We start from the raw sequence: 15,808 nt of genomic DNA, 5'->3' as shown, positions 1-15,808 counted from the left end.
CCCCCCCCCATAAAAAATAATAATTGCATTCAATAATAGCTCAGTATTTGATTTATACAGTCATTATTGCTCATCTTTATTAAGGGTGTCAATTTCGGACCCCACTGTAACCTATGTGCCCACACTGGTCTTTGCACGTGCTCTCTAGCCAAAAGCTTGCAGAGTGCGGGTAGGCTGCCTACATGATGCATTTCCTATTATGGACAAAAGAGCAAGATTATTTTTACTTGTCAAACGGCAGCCAAGCATCGATCGTCATGTCACCAGAATAAGACTCGATATTTATTGGAAAACAGCATCAAACTCAGCACCGTGCACTTTCTCCACCCTCATAACTTATTCCATCTGTAGCATAATACACTCCATGCTTTTCCGAGTCGTAGTGGGTGGACCACACATGTCATTGTGTGACTCCAAGTTTGATATGATGGTTATTCTATCAATATTTGCGTTTAATTAATTTTACTGACGCAAAAAGATCCCACCTTTTCTAGCGGATTCTGTCGTGAATAATTTTATTTTTCTATTCCACATGTACTTTACTCGCGTAAAAAAGTTAGATGGAAACCTGGTTACTGTTGTCGAGTTTATTCCCCATCAATATAGGACATTTACCAATGTACAAGAACTCCGGTAAGAGTATACTGTTTGATATGTAAGTATTGTACTGTGTGTATATCTGTTCCCTAAGTTATAACCATTTCATTGACCAACATATATTTATGGACATATAACTATATCTCCGTACACTTTGGCTTTTGATCATGTTGATGCTAGAGTTAGATGCACTGCTGCTGAACATTTCCGAAGGGGTTTGAGCATACCCAATAGTCACTATTAACTGACAGCTTACCAAAATCATTTGTGAGATTCCGTAAGCATTGGTGGATTGATAGGATTTCATTTGAATTTTCATACAAATGGTTGTACCTAATGCCTGCATTAGGTCTGTAGCCCTAAGTCCGTCACGTTTGACAAATACTGTACAGTGGCATATAGAATATATGCAATGTGGTCCGTCCATAGCTTATTAAAAACACACTTCAATGCTTTATGCACTCCTGAATCTAAAGTGTAAGCCTTAAAAGGACATGAAAGTGGGAGATTGTATCAGGTATTTATGGCAAATCTACCTTTAGAGTTAAGTTTATTCCATCATGATGTTGCATAATTTGTTTGATCTTGGTACTGTATATTAGATCATGTTCAGGGTAATGTCAGCTTTATCTTGGGATATTCCATCCTCTGGCCTATGTTTTTAAATGGTGTTCAATGCTCTGGACATGAGCTCCATTGGTGTGCTTTCAACTTTGTGGCAACAGTTTGGGGAAGGTTTGTTGAGATTGGTGTGGAAGAACTTGACTGGCCTGCAGAGCCCTGACCTCAACTCCATCAAACATCTTTGGGATGATTTGGAACGCCGACTGTGAGCCAGGCTTAATCGCCCAACATCAATCCCGACCTCACTAATGCTCTTGTGGCTGAATGGAAGCAAGTCCCCGCAGCAATGTTCCAACATCTAATGGCAAGCCTTCCCAGAAGAGTGGAGGCTGTTATAGCAACTCCATGTTAATGCCCATGATTTTGGAATGAGATGTTCAATGAGCAGGTATCCACATTGGCCACGTCGTGTTTAAACGCAACATGCAATAATTTCAATGAGCTGTTATAAGGAAATCAGTCCAATTGAAATAAATTCATTAGGCCCTAATCTATGGATTTCACATGACTGGGAATACAGATATGGATCAGAAAACCAAGAAATGGTTCTCTGTGCTCGGAAATGTGGGTGCCGAATGATTTCCTAGTAGCCTGCTGATATTGTCTGGCACTGCCAAAGCTTTAATATGACAGCTGTAATGCAATAGGAATATAAGGCTTTAAGCAGGGCTAAGGGTTGTATTTGATATTGTATTTAGGAATGCATGCGCTGCACTGGAGCAGTTAAATCGGAGCAGAAACCGTTCTTACCTGAATTAGGTACCGATTTGTAAAAACATGATTCTTTTAGTGTTAACACTCCTTCCATATGGAGTTTTAAAGTTAGGAGTGGGTATAATCCTTACATTTACCAGATGGGAGTTTTTTATTTATTTATTTTTTACACCAAGTGCTTTTGAAACCACCTTTCATTTGTCATCAATGGTTGACGTCACTTGCCAGATATGTACCATTAAGGATCCTGCCCATAGACGAAGTACAGTTCTGTTTCGATATCTCACAATGGGCGTTGTCTTAGGCAGATTCTTTAATGGAAAAACCAATCACAGCAGAGCTATTGAGCCTGCTGCCGCTGCTACGCAAAACCCCCAGCTACGCAGCAGGCTGTGAACCCACATTTCGGCTTTCCCAGAGGCCGACAGTGGGGGAAGCGGTCCGTCGCTGCGACTGCATCGAGGTCCCACCCACCTGGAGGGAAGGAGGGGCGTCTGACCTAGGGGTACGTGCCCGGCAGTAGAGGCAGCCAACAGATCACTATGGGGCAGAGGCACATCTGTACTCCTAAAACCCTACCACTCGTGCAGCGGTGCACTTCTATGCATCTGCTCACAGGGACCACCACTGGTGAGCATGAGTCATCTGACTTGTGAGCAACTCGCTGCAGGAAACTGGCGAGCATGTGCAGTCAATGCCCGCCCCATTCTCAGAAATCTGTTGAGGATCCGTGGATCCAGAAAGTACATGTTCTGTATGCTTACGCTCAATGTGGGGTCTCGCTCTGTTGAGGCGACGGGTTCATTTCAGTCAACCTGCAAGGGCGCTTTTGATTTTTTTTTAAGGAGGGCACTTCATATGTTTATTGGGGATAGAGACCTTAAGACAAAGATTGGAGAGCTGTTTGTACCGGATTCAAACCCACGGCAGCGGCCCTAACTGCTAGGCTGTCACAGGATGCTTATTTTCACATAAGTATTCTGCCGACACACAGGAGGTTTCTCAGTTTCGCCTTTCAAGGCAAAGCTTCTGAATACCTCGCTGTTCTCTTCGGGCTAGCGTTGGCTCCCCGAACGTTCAAGTGTGTAGAGGCGGCTCTAGCACCCCCAGAGGGGTTAAAAGTATCCTCTTACATAGACAATTACCTGCTTTGCTCCCCTACACAGAAGCAAAACGGTACTAGACACGGCTTCTCTTGTATACCACTTCACCGAGCTAGGGTTCAACATCAACCAGAAAAAGAGCTGTTTGGTGCCCGCTCAGAGAATAGAATACCTAGGCGTCAAGCTGGATTCCCTCTTATCGGGCTACACTATTGGACGGCCATGCTCAAAACATGTCTCAGAGTGCTTGGGTTGATGGCGTCCACCTCAGTAGTACCACTAGGACTACTGAGAATGACACTTCCAGCGTTGGGTAAAAACTGTCCACGTCGGCACCTCAATCGAAAGATGAAGGTTTCCACGGATTCTCTCTCAGCTCTCCGTCACTGAAAGATCCCCTCGATCTTCGTTTCAGGCACTCCCTTTAGGGGTAGTGTCAACAAGGAAGGAGGTGACGACAGATGCATCAGTCAAAGGATGGGGCGCAGTTCACGAGGGAAGAGCAATAAACAGACTGCGGTCTCCACAGCTCCGCCAAGCTCGTATAAATTACCTCAAACTGCTGAGTGTTTCATTTGAAATGGTCACATCCTGGTCAGAACAGACAATATTACTGGTGGCATACATCAACCACCAGGATGGCACTTGCTCTCTGCGCTTACACAGACTGCCAAGAGTATTCTGTGGAGCAGTGCACATCTCTCATTACGCGTGATTGATGTACTGAATGTGGGAGCGGACTTGTTGTCCAGGGGGAATCCCAGATCTGGGAGATTTACCGTAGATCGCTTCGCAGAAAGACACACACCCTCCGTTGTCCCTTGGCCAAGAGTGTTGCACTATGCTTGATCCTCCCCTCTTTGAACAGAGTGAGGGAACAACGCTTATCCCTCATCATGATTGCCCCTCGACGGCCATGAAAGCTCTGGGTAGCAGAGCTCGCTTTACGACGAGCCCTGGCAGCTACCATTACGCAAGGGATCTACTGACCCAAGCGAACAGTGAGATTTTCCACCCTTACCCGGAAACCATGATCCTCACTGTATGGGAACAAGTGGTGCGTATTTGAGAAGTGGTGTGACCAGACAGAAACAGAATTCCTTACCAATGCTCTGTATCCAAGGTTGTATGCTTCTAGCAGGATTTTAGACAGAGGGAAGGCATTCTCCACTAAAGTTTATTTAGCCCTTATCTCTGCCTGTCATATAGGCTTCAAACAGTAGGGAAACGCCCTCTTATGTTTTATGAAGAGAGTGCGTCGTTTACACCTTCTCCAAGCCTTTAACTCAGTCTTGGTACTTTTCTATTGTGCTTGAGGCAATTTCCCAGCAGCTGCTGGAAAGTGTTCAGATGAAATATCTGCCCTAGCATAGTGCAAAACGAGTGAGTAAGCTGCATTCACTGTCAGTTCAACATTCATGCCTACAGTTTGCCCCGGGGTTATCCAAGGTAACACTGTAACCCAACCCTGCTTTCATGCCTAAGGTCAGCGGCAATTACAATTGTCTAGTCTTGGAGTTTATGGTTTTCCACCCACCGCCCTTCACTTCTATGGAAGAAGAGCATCTCCACCGTTTGTGTCCTGTACAAGCTTTGCACATCTATTCTGAACAAAAATACAAAACGCAACATGCAAACATTTTTGAGTTAAAGTGCTCACTAACCGGGATGTAAACAAATTTGTGTACAATTTTAAATAAGCTTTTAGTGCGTATTGAATATTTCTGGGATCTTATTTCAGCTCATGAAACCAACACTTTATATGTTGCATTTATATTTTTGTTCAGAACGAGAGCATGGTAAGAGTGACCAACTCTCCATCTCCTAGGTGCCCCTCCTGCAAGATGGCCCCGCTCTTGTCAACGGCTATCCCATTGGATAGTGGAGGCTATTATAGTAGTAAGGGTTTGCAGCCCCATGAGGGCTTGAAGGCTCATTCCACTAGCTCTTGGGCACTGTTTAAGGGCCTTTATTTGCAAGAGATTTGCAATACTGCACGTTGGGCCACCCCTCATACGTTTGAGGTTTTAATAGCTGGATGTTTCTGCTCCTTCGTTGGTGCATACTGTCCTCCGTGTTGGTGCCTCAGGGGTGATATTGTTGGGACTAGTCTGGCTTCGGAGAGCAAGTGGGCGCTATGAGGCTATTCTATATCCCCATTGTGAGAAAGTGAAGTGATATATTTGAAATAGAACTTGGGGTTACTTGCATAACCCGGGTTCTATGATAATGAGTGAGATATCTCACTGCATTTCCCTGCTCACAAGGAAGAGCGGCAGGCGTGAGAATGACCAGAGACGGAGCGAGTGGCATCTTATGAAGAGAGAGGCTCTCCTCTCGACCCGTCTGTCTCCAGCAGAGGCTGTGATTGGTTCTTTCGTTAGAGCAGGGTTTTACAAACTTGATCCTGGGGCATTCTCAGGGTGCACGTTTTGGTTTTGTCCTAGCTCTACACAACTGATTCAAATAGTCAAAGCTTGATGATGGGTTGGTCATTTGAATCAGCTGTGTAGTGCTAAGGCAAAAACCAAAACGTGCACCCAGGTGGGGCCCCAGGACCAAGCTTGGGGAAACCCTGTATTAGAGAATCTGCCTGTGCGAATACCAATTGTGAGACATCTCACTCATTATCATAGAACCGGGATTACGATGTTACATTTACGTCATTGTGAGTGACTAGACTAAACACGATTGCACTGCATTTAAACACATTTTCCAGCGATAATCCCATGTCTGAATGTCTGTGGTTGTACTTCACCTCTCTTAAACAACTGACTTGTCATTTTTTTATGTTGTACTCAAATTTGATTGAATATTAAAATATATTTCTTATTTCTACCGTATAAATGATTTTTCCTGGGTCTATGAAAAATACTATCTACACACAAAGAATTTCAGTAAATTAAAGATGACAATTATTTTACATGTCCAACTGTTCACCTGTTTAATGAGTTGAAGCATGAACATTTTCACCCAGCTCTTTTAAATTATATTGGTTATATATTTGGGACCAAATCCATAGTGGCCCTTATCTCACCCCACCTCTAGTCATTCTCATGCATGCCTCTCTTCTTTGGAAATATACCCTGAACAAAAATATAAACGCTACATGCAATAAATTAATTTAGTTCAGTTACCTTTGCTATCACCCCATAGCACTCACTTGTCATCATGAACGCTTTGAGAGGCAAGTTAAGGATCATATCACCTCTAGCTTACCTGACACCCTAGACCCACTTCACATTTGCTTACCCCCCTAATAGAACCACAGACGATGCAATTACCATCACTCTGTCCTACCCCATCTGGACAAGAGGAATACCTATGTAAGAATGCTGTTCATTAACTATAGCTCAGCATTCAACACCATAGTACCCTCCAAGCTCATCATTAAGCTCGGGGCCCTTGGTCTGAACCCCTTCCTGTGCAACTGGGTTCTGGACTCCTGACGGGCCGTCCCCAGGTAGTGAAGGTAGGAAACAACAGCTCCACTTCACTGATCCTCAACACAGGGGCCCCACAAACGTGCGTGCTCAGCCCCTTCCTGTTCACCCATGCAACTCACAAATCAAGTTTGCAGACGACAACAGTAGTAGGCCTGATTACCATCAATGACGAGACAGCCTACAGGGAGGGGGAGAGGGCCCTGGGAGAGTGGTGCCAGGTAAATAACCTCTCACTCAACGTCAACAAAACGAAGGAGCTTATCGTGGACTTCAGGAAACAGCAGAGGGAGCACACCCCTATCCACATCAACGGGAAAGCTTCAAGTTCCTCTGCATACACATCACTGACGATCTGAATTGGTCTACACAGACAGTGTGGTGAAGAGGTCAGGAGGCTGAAGAAATTTGGCTTGGCCCCTAAAACTGTTAGATGCTCAATTGAGAGCATCCTGTCGGGCTGTATCATCGCCTGGTACGGCAACAGCACCGCCCGCAGGGCTCTCCAGAGGGTGGTGCGGTCTGCCCAACGCATCACCGGGGGCAAACTACTTGTCCTCCAGGACACCTACAGCACCCAATATCACAGGAAGGCCAAAAAGATCAAGGACAACAACCCTCTCTACAGCCTGTTCACCCCGCTATCATCCAGAAGGCGAGGTCAGTACAGGTGCATCAAAGCTGGGACCGAGAGACTGAAAAACAGCTTCTATCTCATGGCCATCAGACTTAAATAGACATCACTAGCCATCTTCCACCCGGTTACTCAACCCTGCACCTTAGAGGCTGCTACCCTATATACATAGACTTGGAATCACTGGCCACTTTAATGGAGCACTAGTCACTTTAATAATGTTTAAATACTGCTTTAGTCATCTCATAAGTATACACTACATTTTAGTCAATGCCACTCCGACATTGCTCAATCTAATATTTATATATTTCTTAATTCCATTCTTTACTTTTAGATTTGTGTGTATTGGGAATTGTTAGATACTACTGCACTGTTGGAGCTAGGAACACAAGCATTTCACTACACACACATACTTATCAGATGGTATTGCGGATGTGGCCAATAAAATTTGATTTGACGCCTTTGTCTGTCCTCACCGGCAGCAGGGATCTGCCCTCTGACGTGATGAGCACGTTAATATTGCAGGGGAATTCCATCTTGTTGAAGTCATAATCAACCTTCTGCCAGGAGATCAGGTTCCCCAGAGCCGGGATGTTCCACACACCTACAACAGGACACATTTCTATGAACATATTACGACAACACAAGGCTATTCAATGGATTACATGACATTGCACTACTGCAATTGGTATACTAAATTAATGAATATACCATGGCTGTTGCACAAAAAGCTAGGGACACTTCTGTGGGTATCTTAAACTAGTTCCCAGTCCATACAGTACATCTTTCAGCATGCCCAGAAACAACCCTTCTCCCTACCCCCCACTTGGAGATATGAGCGAATAAGACAGCTATAAGCAATGTCTAGAATTCTACCCAGCCTATCAGAGAGCAAGGTGGAGCAATTACCCCAATGTGTACATCTATCAAATACTCTCTGATCTACACAAGTGTCTTAGGCTAGAGGTTGTTTCTGGGCAGGGCCTCGTCCCTGGGCCTAGTGGCTCAGGGTCAAACTCTGGCCCTAGTTGCTCCTCAATGTTCCCTGTGGTTCCCAGAACCCCCTTCCTGTTACCCGAGGTGTCCAGTTGACCCTGCTCCAGCTGCATCTCATCCAGGAAGAGGGCGGTGTTCCTGGCCAGCTGCAAGGCTCCACTCACCAGCTGGTTAGCCACGGAGTCCTGCTTGGGCACCAGATGCAGGCTGTTCAATGTGTGGAGGCTCATACTGAGATGGTAAGACTAGCGGAGAGAAGAAAAAAAACAGTAACCACAGTTACTTTAACATACTTTGATAAACTGTCTGTACAATTAAGACTTGTGATGTATGTTGCGCAACACAATTAAACCGTCAAACTTCAAAGCCACTCCACTCAGATTTGGAACACCCAATGTTACTCTCAAGCCCATGATTCCCTAATCCATACACACATAAAGCTTATTTCTCAAAGTTTTTGCACAAATTTGTTTACATCCCTGTTAGTGAGCATTTCAAGAAGCTGATTAAACACTTATTACACAGGTGCTCCTTGTGCTGGGGACAATAAAAGGCCACTTTAAAATGTGTTGTGTGACAAAACTACACAATGGAACAGATGTATCAAGTTTTGAGGGAGTGCATAATTTGCATGCTAACTGCAGGAATGTCTACCATAAGCTGCCTCCTTTTAAAGAATTTGGCAGTACATCCAACCGGCCTCACAACCACAGACCACGTGTAACCGCACCAGCCCAGGACATCCATATCCAGCTTCTTCAACAGCGGGATCGTTTGAGGGGTGTGCTGAGTATTTCTGTCTGTAATAAAAGCCTTTTTTGGGGGAAAAACTCATTGACTGCACCCCTGCCCAATCACGTGAAATCCATAGATTAGGGCCTAATGAACTCATTTCAATTGACTGATTTCCTTACATGAACTCAGTAAAATCTTTCAAATTGTTGCATTTATATTTTTGTTCAGCATAGATATCTACAAAGTATGCATTCTTTCAGTATTGTCAGAAACAAATCTAATACTGACCTTAAGAGGAGGGCAAAATGAATTTAGTCATGACAATGAAGAAACTGTACTGCAGGCCAGAGTTGCATATTAGTGTTCTATTAAATTTATCTCAATTACTAAAGCGGCACCCACATATGCTGTTAACGCTCAATTCAAATATCAAATAAGTCAACTCAGTTTTGATTTGATATGGATTTGATACAAGGCACCAGCAGTTGGATGATCTGATAAGAGTCGCTCTGTGTATGAGTTGAGCAGACAGCCACTGAATTTACCCAGAGGTAGGACATCTGGTGTATGTATACCTGTGATGAGAGACCCACACAATCACTATCAGGAACCATCATTTTTTTTTCTAAATTGGGACTCTTTCGTTCGAGATCAGGTGCGCTGCACTCTTCTTTTTAAATGTTTTTATGGAGAGGAGCAGTGTGGCACGAAGAGAGAAAGTAGCTAAACCGACCAGTTTTGCCAACTAATTTTCAGGGTAAGTTGCTAGAGGCAGGTTGATTTGTTGCTAAATGACTTTGTCATGTCATTGCGTGATAACGTAAAACTGGGTCATTACGTAGAATTCACAATAACATTACTCAAATTGACTGACCATCTCGGTAAAAAATATGATTTGACATTTGTTCAGGTACAGACTCCCACTTTTTTCTGTACAATTTTGATTGATGTTGTAAGTTCTGTTCAAGATCAAACATTCGTGACCAACTATACTGCTCAAAAAAATTAAGGGAACACTTAAACAACACAATGTAACTCCAAGTCAATCACACTTCTGTGAAATCAAACTGTCCACTTAGGAAGCAACACTGATTGACAATACATTTCACATGCTGTTGTGCAAATGAAATAGACAACAGGTAGAAATTATAGGCAATTAGCAAGACACACCCCAATAAAGGAGTGGTTCTGCAGGTGGTGACCACAGACCACTTCTCAGTTCCTATGCTTCCTGGCTGATGTTTTGGTCACTTTTGAATGCTGGCGGTGCTTTCACTCTAGTGGTAGCATGAGACGGAGTCTACAACCCACACAAGTGGCTCAGGTAGTGCAGCTCATCCAGGATGGCACATCAATGCGAGCTGTGGCAAGAAGGTTTGCTGTGTCTGTCAGCGTAGTGTCCAGAGCATGGAGGCGCTACCAGGAGACAGGCCAGTACATCAGGAGACGTGGAGGAGGCCGTAGGAGGGCAACAACCCAGCAGCAGGACCGCTACCTCCGCCTTTGTGCAAGGAGGAGCAGGAGGAGCACTGCCAGAGCCCTGCAAAATGACCTCCAGCAGGCCACAAATGTGCATGTGTCTGCTCAAACGGTCAGAAACAGACTCCTTGAGGGTGGTATGAGGGCCCGACGTCCACAGGTGGGGGTTGTGCTTACAGCCCAACACCGTGCAGAACGTTTGGCATTTGCCAGAGAACACCAAGATTGGCAAATTCGCCACTGGCGCCCTGTGCTTTTCACAGATGAAAGCAGGTTCACACTGAGCACATGTGACAGACGTGACAGAGTCTGGAGGCGCCGTGGAGAACGTTCTGCTGCCTGCAACATCCTCCAGCATGACCGGTTTGACGGTGGGTCAGTCATGGTGTGGGGTGGCATTTCTTTGTGGGGCCGCACAGCCCTCCATGTGCTCGCCAGAGGTAGCCTGACTGCCATTAGGTATCGAGATGAGAGCCTCAGACCCCTTGTGAGACCATATGCTGGTGCGGTTGGCCCTGGGTTCCTCCTAATGCAAGACAATGCTAGACCTCATGTGGCTGGAGTGTGTCAGCAGTTCCTGCAAGAGGAAGGCATTGATGCTATGGACTGGCCCGCACGTTCCCCAGACCTGAATCCAATTGAGCACATCTGGGACATCATGTCTCGCTCCATCCACCAACGCCACGTTGCACCACAGACTAGACTGTCCAGGAGTTGGCGGATGCTTTAGTCCAGGTCTGGGAGATCCCTCAGGAGACCATCCGCCACCTCATCAGGAGCATGCCCAGGCGTTGTAGGGAGGTCATACAGGCACGTGGAGGCCACACACACTACTGAGCCTAATTTTGACTTGTTTTAGGACATTACATCAAAGTTGGATCAGCCTGTAGTGTGGTTTTCCACTTTAATTTTGAGTGTGACTCCAAATCCAGACCTCCATGGGTTGATAAATTTGATTTCCATTGATAATTTGTGTGATTTTGTTGTCAGCACATTCAACTTTGTAAAGAAAAGTATTTAATAAGAATATTTCATTCATTCAGATCTAGGATGTGTTATTTTAGTGTTCCCTTTATTTTTTTGAGCAGTGTATATTCATTGGGTTTGGCTCGTCGAACCCGTACTACTGTAACTGCAGTCATTCAACAATGATTTGCAATTTACTGAAATTGCTGCTGGCCTGCTGCTGACGTCACTCACAATGCACTTTTGCCGTCAGGCACGTGTTGTGACTGAGTGTGTAACAGAGAAAATCGTTTTTGTGTCATTTAGAGGAAAAGTGCGTGCATTTTAGCGTTTGAGTCACTTTTCAAAAGTTGCTAAAAATTCCAAATACATTTTTAAAAGTAGCTAAATTTGTTGCTAGGTGCTGTTTCAAAAAAAAATTGCCAGGGTAGTCTGAAAAGTTGCTAAATCTAGCAACAAAATTGCTAAATTGGCATCACTGAATCCGACTCGTGCTAGACAAACTTTTTGCTACCATCGGTCATCTATAACCATGTTTCCATCCAGTTTTTATGTAAGTAAAGTCTGCTTGATGCTCCTTTCTAATATCGAGGGTCTTATTCTGGTGATATGATTGATGCTTAACAAATACAAATATTATCCATAATAATCTCAAATAGACTAGTCTACCCGCAGTTTACCAATAATGTATCTGCGAGCTGTTGGCTAGAGCACACTAGCCAAGACCAGAGTAGGCACATTTGCCCTTTAAATTAACCGTTTTTGTGACACAACTAGTAGAGTTGAAATGCGATGGAAACACATTGAACTTTTATGCCTTACATGAAAACGCACACGAAAAAGTTAGCCTGCTAGTTGGAGTAGCCAGGCTAATTTGCTGCGCTCCCCGTCCTTGTCTACAACAACCCTGTTCATACGAAACACCGGTTGATCATTGTAGCCTACTACAAGTATTAGGCTACGGGTACGTATTTCTAGGGGCGAACTCATAACGGTCTAATGTAATGGTTTATCCTTATCGGCTTTGTAGCAAAAAATATTTTATTTTCTCAATAACGAACACTCTTGCAAGTAATTGAATCCTAACTTCCATTCACATATTCAAATAACCATGCCCCTAGTGGGGGTACTCACTATACGCTACAGATATGTGTAACCGATGTGAACTGGCTAGCTAGGTAGCGGTGGTGCGCGCTAGCAGCCTTTCAGTCGGTGACGTCACTTGCTCTGAGACTTGAAGTTTTACATTTACATTTAAGTCATTTAGCAGACGCTCTTATCCAGAGCGACTTACAAATTGGTGCATTCACCTTATGATATCCAGTGGAACAACCACTTTACAATAGTGCATCTAACTCTTTTAAGGGGGGGGGGGGGGGGTTAGAAGGATTACTTTATCCTATCCTAGGTATTCCTTAAAGAGGTGGGGTTTCAGGTGTCTCCGGAAGGTGGTGATTGACTCCGCTGACCTGGCGTCGTGAGGGAGTTTGTCCACCATTGGGGTGCCAGAGCAGCGAACAGTTTTGACTGGGCTGAGCGGGAACTGTACTTCCTCAGAGGTAGGGAGGCGAGCAGGCCAGAGGTGGATGAACGCAGTGCCCTTGTTTGGGTGTAGGGCCTGATCAGAGCCTGAAGGTACGGAGGTGCCGTTCCCCTCACAGCTCCGTAGGCAAGCACCATGGTCTTGTAGCGGATGCGAGCTTCAACTGGAAGCCAGTGGAGAGAGCGGAGGAGCGGGGTGACGTGAGAGAACTTGGGAAAGTTGAACACCAGACGGGCTGCGGCGTTCTGGATGAGTTGTAGGGGTTTAATGGCACAGGCAGGGAGCCCAGCCAACAGCGAGTTGCAGTAATCCAGACGGGAGATGACAAGTGCCTGGATTAGGACCTGCGCCGCTTCCTGCGTGAGGCAGGGTCGTACTCTGCGAATGTTGTAGAGCATGAACCTACAGGAACGGGTCACCGCCTTGATGTTAGTTGAGAACGACAGGGTGTTGTCCAGGATCACGCCAAGGTTCTTAGCACTCTGGGAGGAGGACACAATGGAGTTGTCAACCGTGATGGCGAGATCATGGAACGGGCAGTCCTTCCCCGGGAGGAAGAGCAGCTCCGTCTTGCCGAGGTTCAGCTTGAGGTGGTGATCCGTCATCCACACTGATATGTCTGCCAGACATGCAGAGATGCGATTCACCACCTGGTTATCAGAGGGGGGAAAGGAGAAGATTAATTGTGTGTCGTCTGCATAGCAATGATAGGAGAGACCATGTGAGGATATGACAGGGCCAAGTGACTTGGTGTATAGCGAGAATAGGTGAGGGCCTAGAACAGAGCCCTGGGGGACACCAGTGGTGAGAGCACGTGGTGCGGAGACAGATTCTCGCCACGCCACCTGGTAGGAGCGACCTGTCAGGTAGGACGCAATCCAAGCGCGGGCCGCGCCGGAGATGCCCAGCTCGGAGAGGGTGGAGAGGAGGATCTGATGGTTCACAGTATCAAAGGCAGCCGATAGGTCTAGAAGGATGAGAGCAGAGGAGAGAGAGTTAGCTTTAGCAGTGCGGAGCGCCTCCGTGACACAGAGAAGAGCAGTCTCAGTTGAATGACTAGTCTTGAAACCTGACTGATTTGGATCAAGAAGGTCATTCTGAGAGAGATAGCAGGAGAGCTGGCCAAGGACGGCACGTTCAAGAGTTTGAAGTAGTTGTTCTCCTTGCTCTGCAAGGGCCGCATCTTTTGTGGAGCGATGGGTAACGATTGTTGTGTGTGCAGAGGGTCCCTGGTTCGCGCCCGGGGCGAGGGGACGGACTGTTACATATGGAGTAATAAAATGCATTCAGAAAGTTGTGGGCTCTGTTCCTCTGGAGTCGCCATACTCTGTGCGGTCTAGCAGCAACGACGGGAGCTTTGTGTGGGTTGATGGAGAGAATCCCAAAGACCTCCAGGGTGTCGTTCAATGTGAAGCTGTCCAAGCCCTCATAGACCTGTCAACAGAGCAGTTGGTGAGTGCCAGAGTGGGATCTTTGGAATCACTTTAATATTCTGACACAGAAATAGGCTAGTCCTTTGATACAGTTTAGTTACAGAACACAGGCAAGGCAGCAAAATATATAATCCTTGGAAACAAACACAAACACTTGACAGTATGGGCCTAAATTCACACAGGATTTTATATATATATTTTTAGGGGGTAGATCAGCTTTAATATTGCGGATAGATTGTTGCTTCCATCAATGTAATTGTCAGCATAATTTCCAATCCCTCATATTTTGTGGGGAAAATATATTTATTTTTTGTGGGGGGGGGGGGGGGGGGATTATGTGTGTATACACACACACACACACTCGGGGGGAATATATACATATTTTTTTGGGGGGGGGGATTCTCTCTTTTGGGGGGGATACATATACACACAAACTCAGCAAAAAAAAGAAACAGCCCTTTTTCAGAACCCTGTCTTTCAAAGATATTTGGATTTTTACAAATTAACTTCACAGATCTTCATTGTAAAGGGTTTAAACACTGTTTCCCATGCTTGTTCAATGAACCATAAACAATTAATGAACATGCACCTGTGGAACGGTCGTTAAGACACTAACAGCTTACAGAGAAAATAAATTAAGGTCACAGTTCTGAAAACTTAGGACACTAAAGAGGCCTTTCTACTGACTCTGAAAAACACCAGAAGAAAGTTGCCCAGGGTCCCTGCTCATCTGCGTGAACGTGCCTTAGGCATGCTGCAAGGAGGCATGAGGACTGCAGATGTGGCCAGGACAATAAATTGCAATGTCCGTACTGTGAAACTCCTAACACAGAACCCAAACCGGCTGTGCTCGTGCGCCATCATGCATACATTTAACTTTGTCTCCCCACACCAAATGCGATCACGACACGCAGATTAAAATATCAAAACAAACTTAACCAATTATATTAATTTGGGGACAGGTCGAAAAGCATTAAACATTTATGGCAATTTAACTTGCACTTGCTAGCCAATTTGTCCTATTTAGCTAGCTTGCTGTTGCTAGCTAATTTGTCCTGAGATATAAACATTGAGTTGGTATTTTACCTGAAATGCACAAGGTCCTCTACTCCGCCAATTAATCGACACATAAAAACGGCCAACTGAATCATTTCTAGTCATCTCTCTTCCTTCCAGGCTTTTTCTTCTCGACTTCATATTGTGATTGCCAACTTTCATAAATTAGGTGCATTACCGCCACTGACCTTGTTTGTCTTTCAGTCACCCACGTGGGTATAACCAATGAAGAGATGGCGCGTGGGTACCTGCTCCTATAAACCAATGAGAAGGTGGGAGAGGCAGGACTTGCAGCGCGATCTGCGTCAGAAATAGAACTGATTTCAATTTTAGCCCCTGATTTCAATTTTAGACCTCGCAGACGCTCGTGAGCAGTGTGGGTGCAATAATTGAACATATATTTCAAAATGTATTTTGCAACGCTCGCGTCGCGGTGTAGTCAGCCTGTAAGACAGCGTTACAGGGAGACAGAACGGACAGCTGAT

General features: G+C 45.3%; 1 protein-coding gene across 1 annotated transcript in view; it reads right to left on the bottom strand.

The window, feature by feature from the left end:
- Positions 1 to 7,247: 7,247 nt before the first annotated feature.
- Positions 7,248 to 15,808, bottom strand: part of LOC129853597 (mini-chromosome maintenance complex-binding protein-like) — a 14,965-nt gene continuing 6,404 nt past the window's right edge. The window contains exons 2-3 of the mRNA XM_055919793.1: positions 8,191 to 8,356; positions 7,248 to 7,719 (exon numbers count right to left, since the gene is read on the bottom strand). Of these exons, the coding sequence (XP_055775768.1) occupies positions 7,532 to 7,719; positions 8,191 to 8,356 (354 nt within the window). The 3' untranslated portion in view covers positions 7,248 to 7,531. The remainder of the gene's footprint in view (positions 7,720 to 8,190; positions 8,357 to 15,808) is intronic.

Source organism: Salvelinus fontinalis, chromosome 1 (genome assembly GCF_029448725.1).
Source record: "Salvelinus fontinalis isolate EN_2023a chromosome 1, ASM2944872v1, whole genome shotgun sequence".
Classification (NCBI taxonomy): Eukaryota; Metazoa; Chordata; class Actinopteri; order Salmoniformes; family Salmonidae; genus Salvelinus; species Salvelinus fontinalis.
This window is presented reverse-complemented; position numbering and strand designations above follow the sequence as displayed.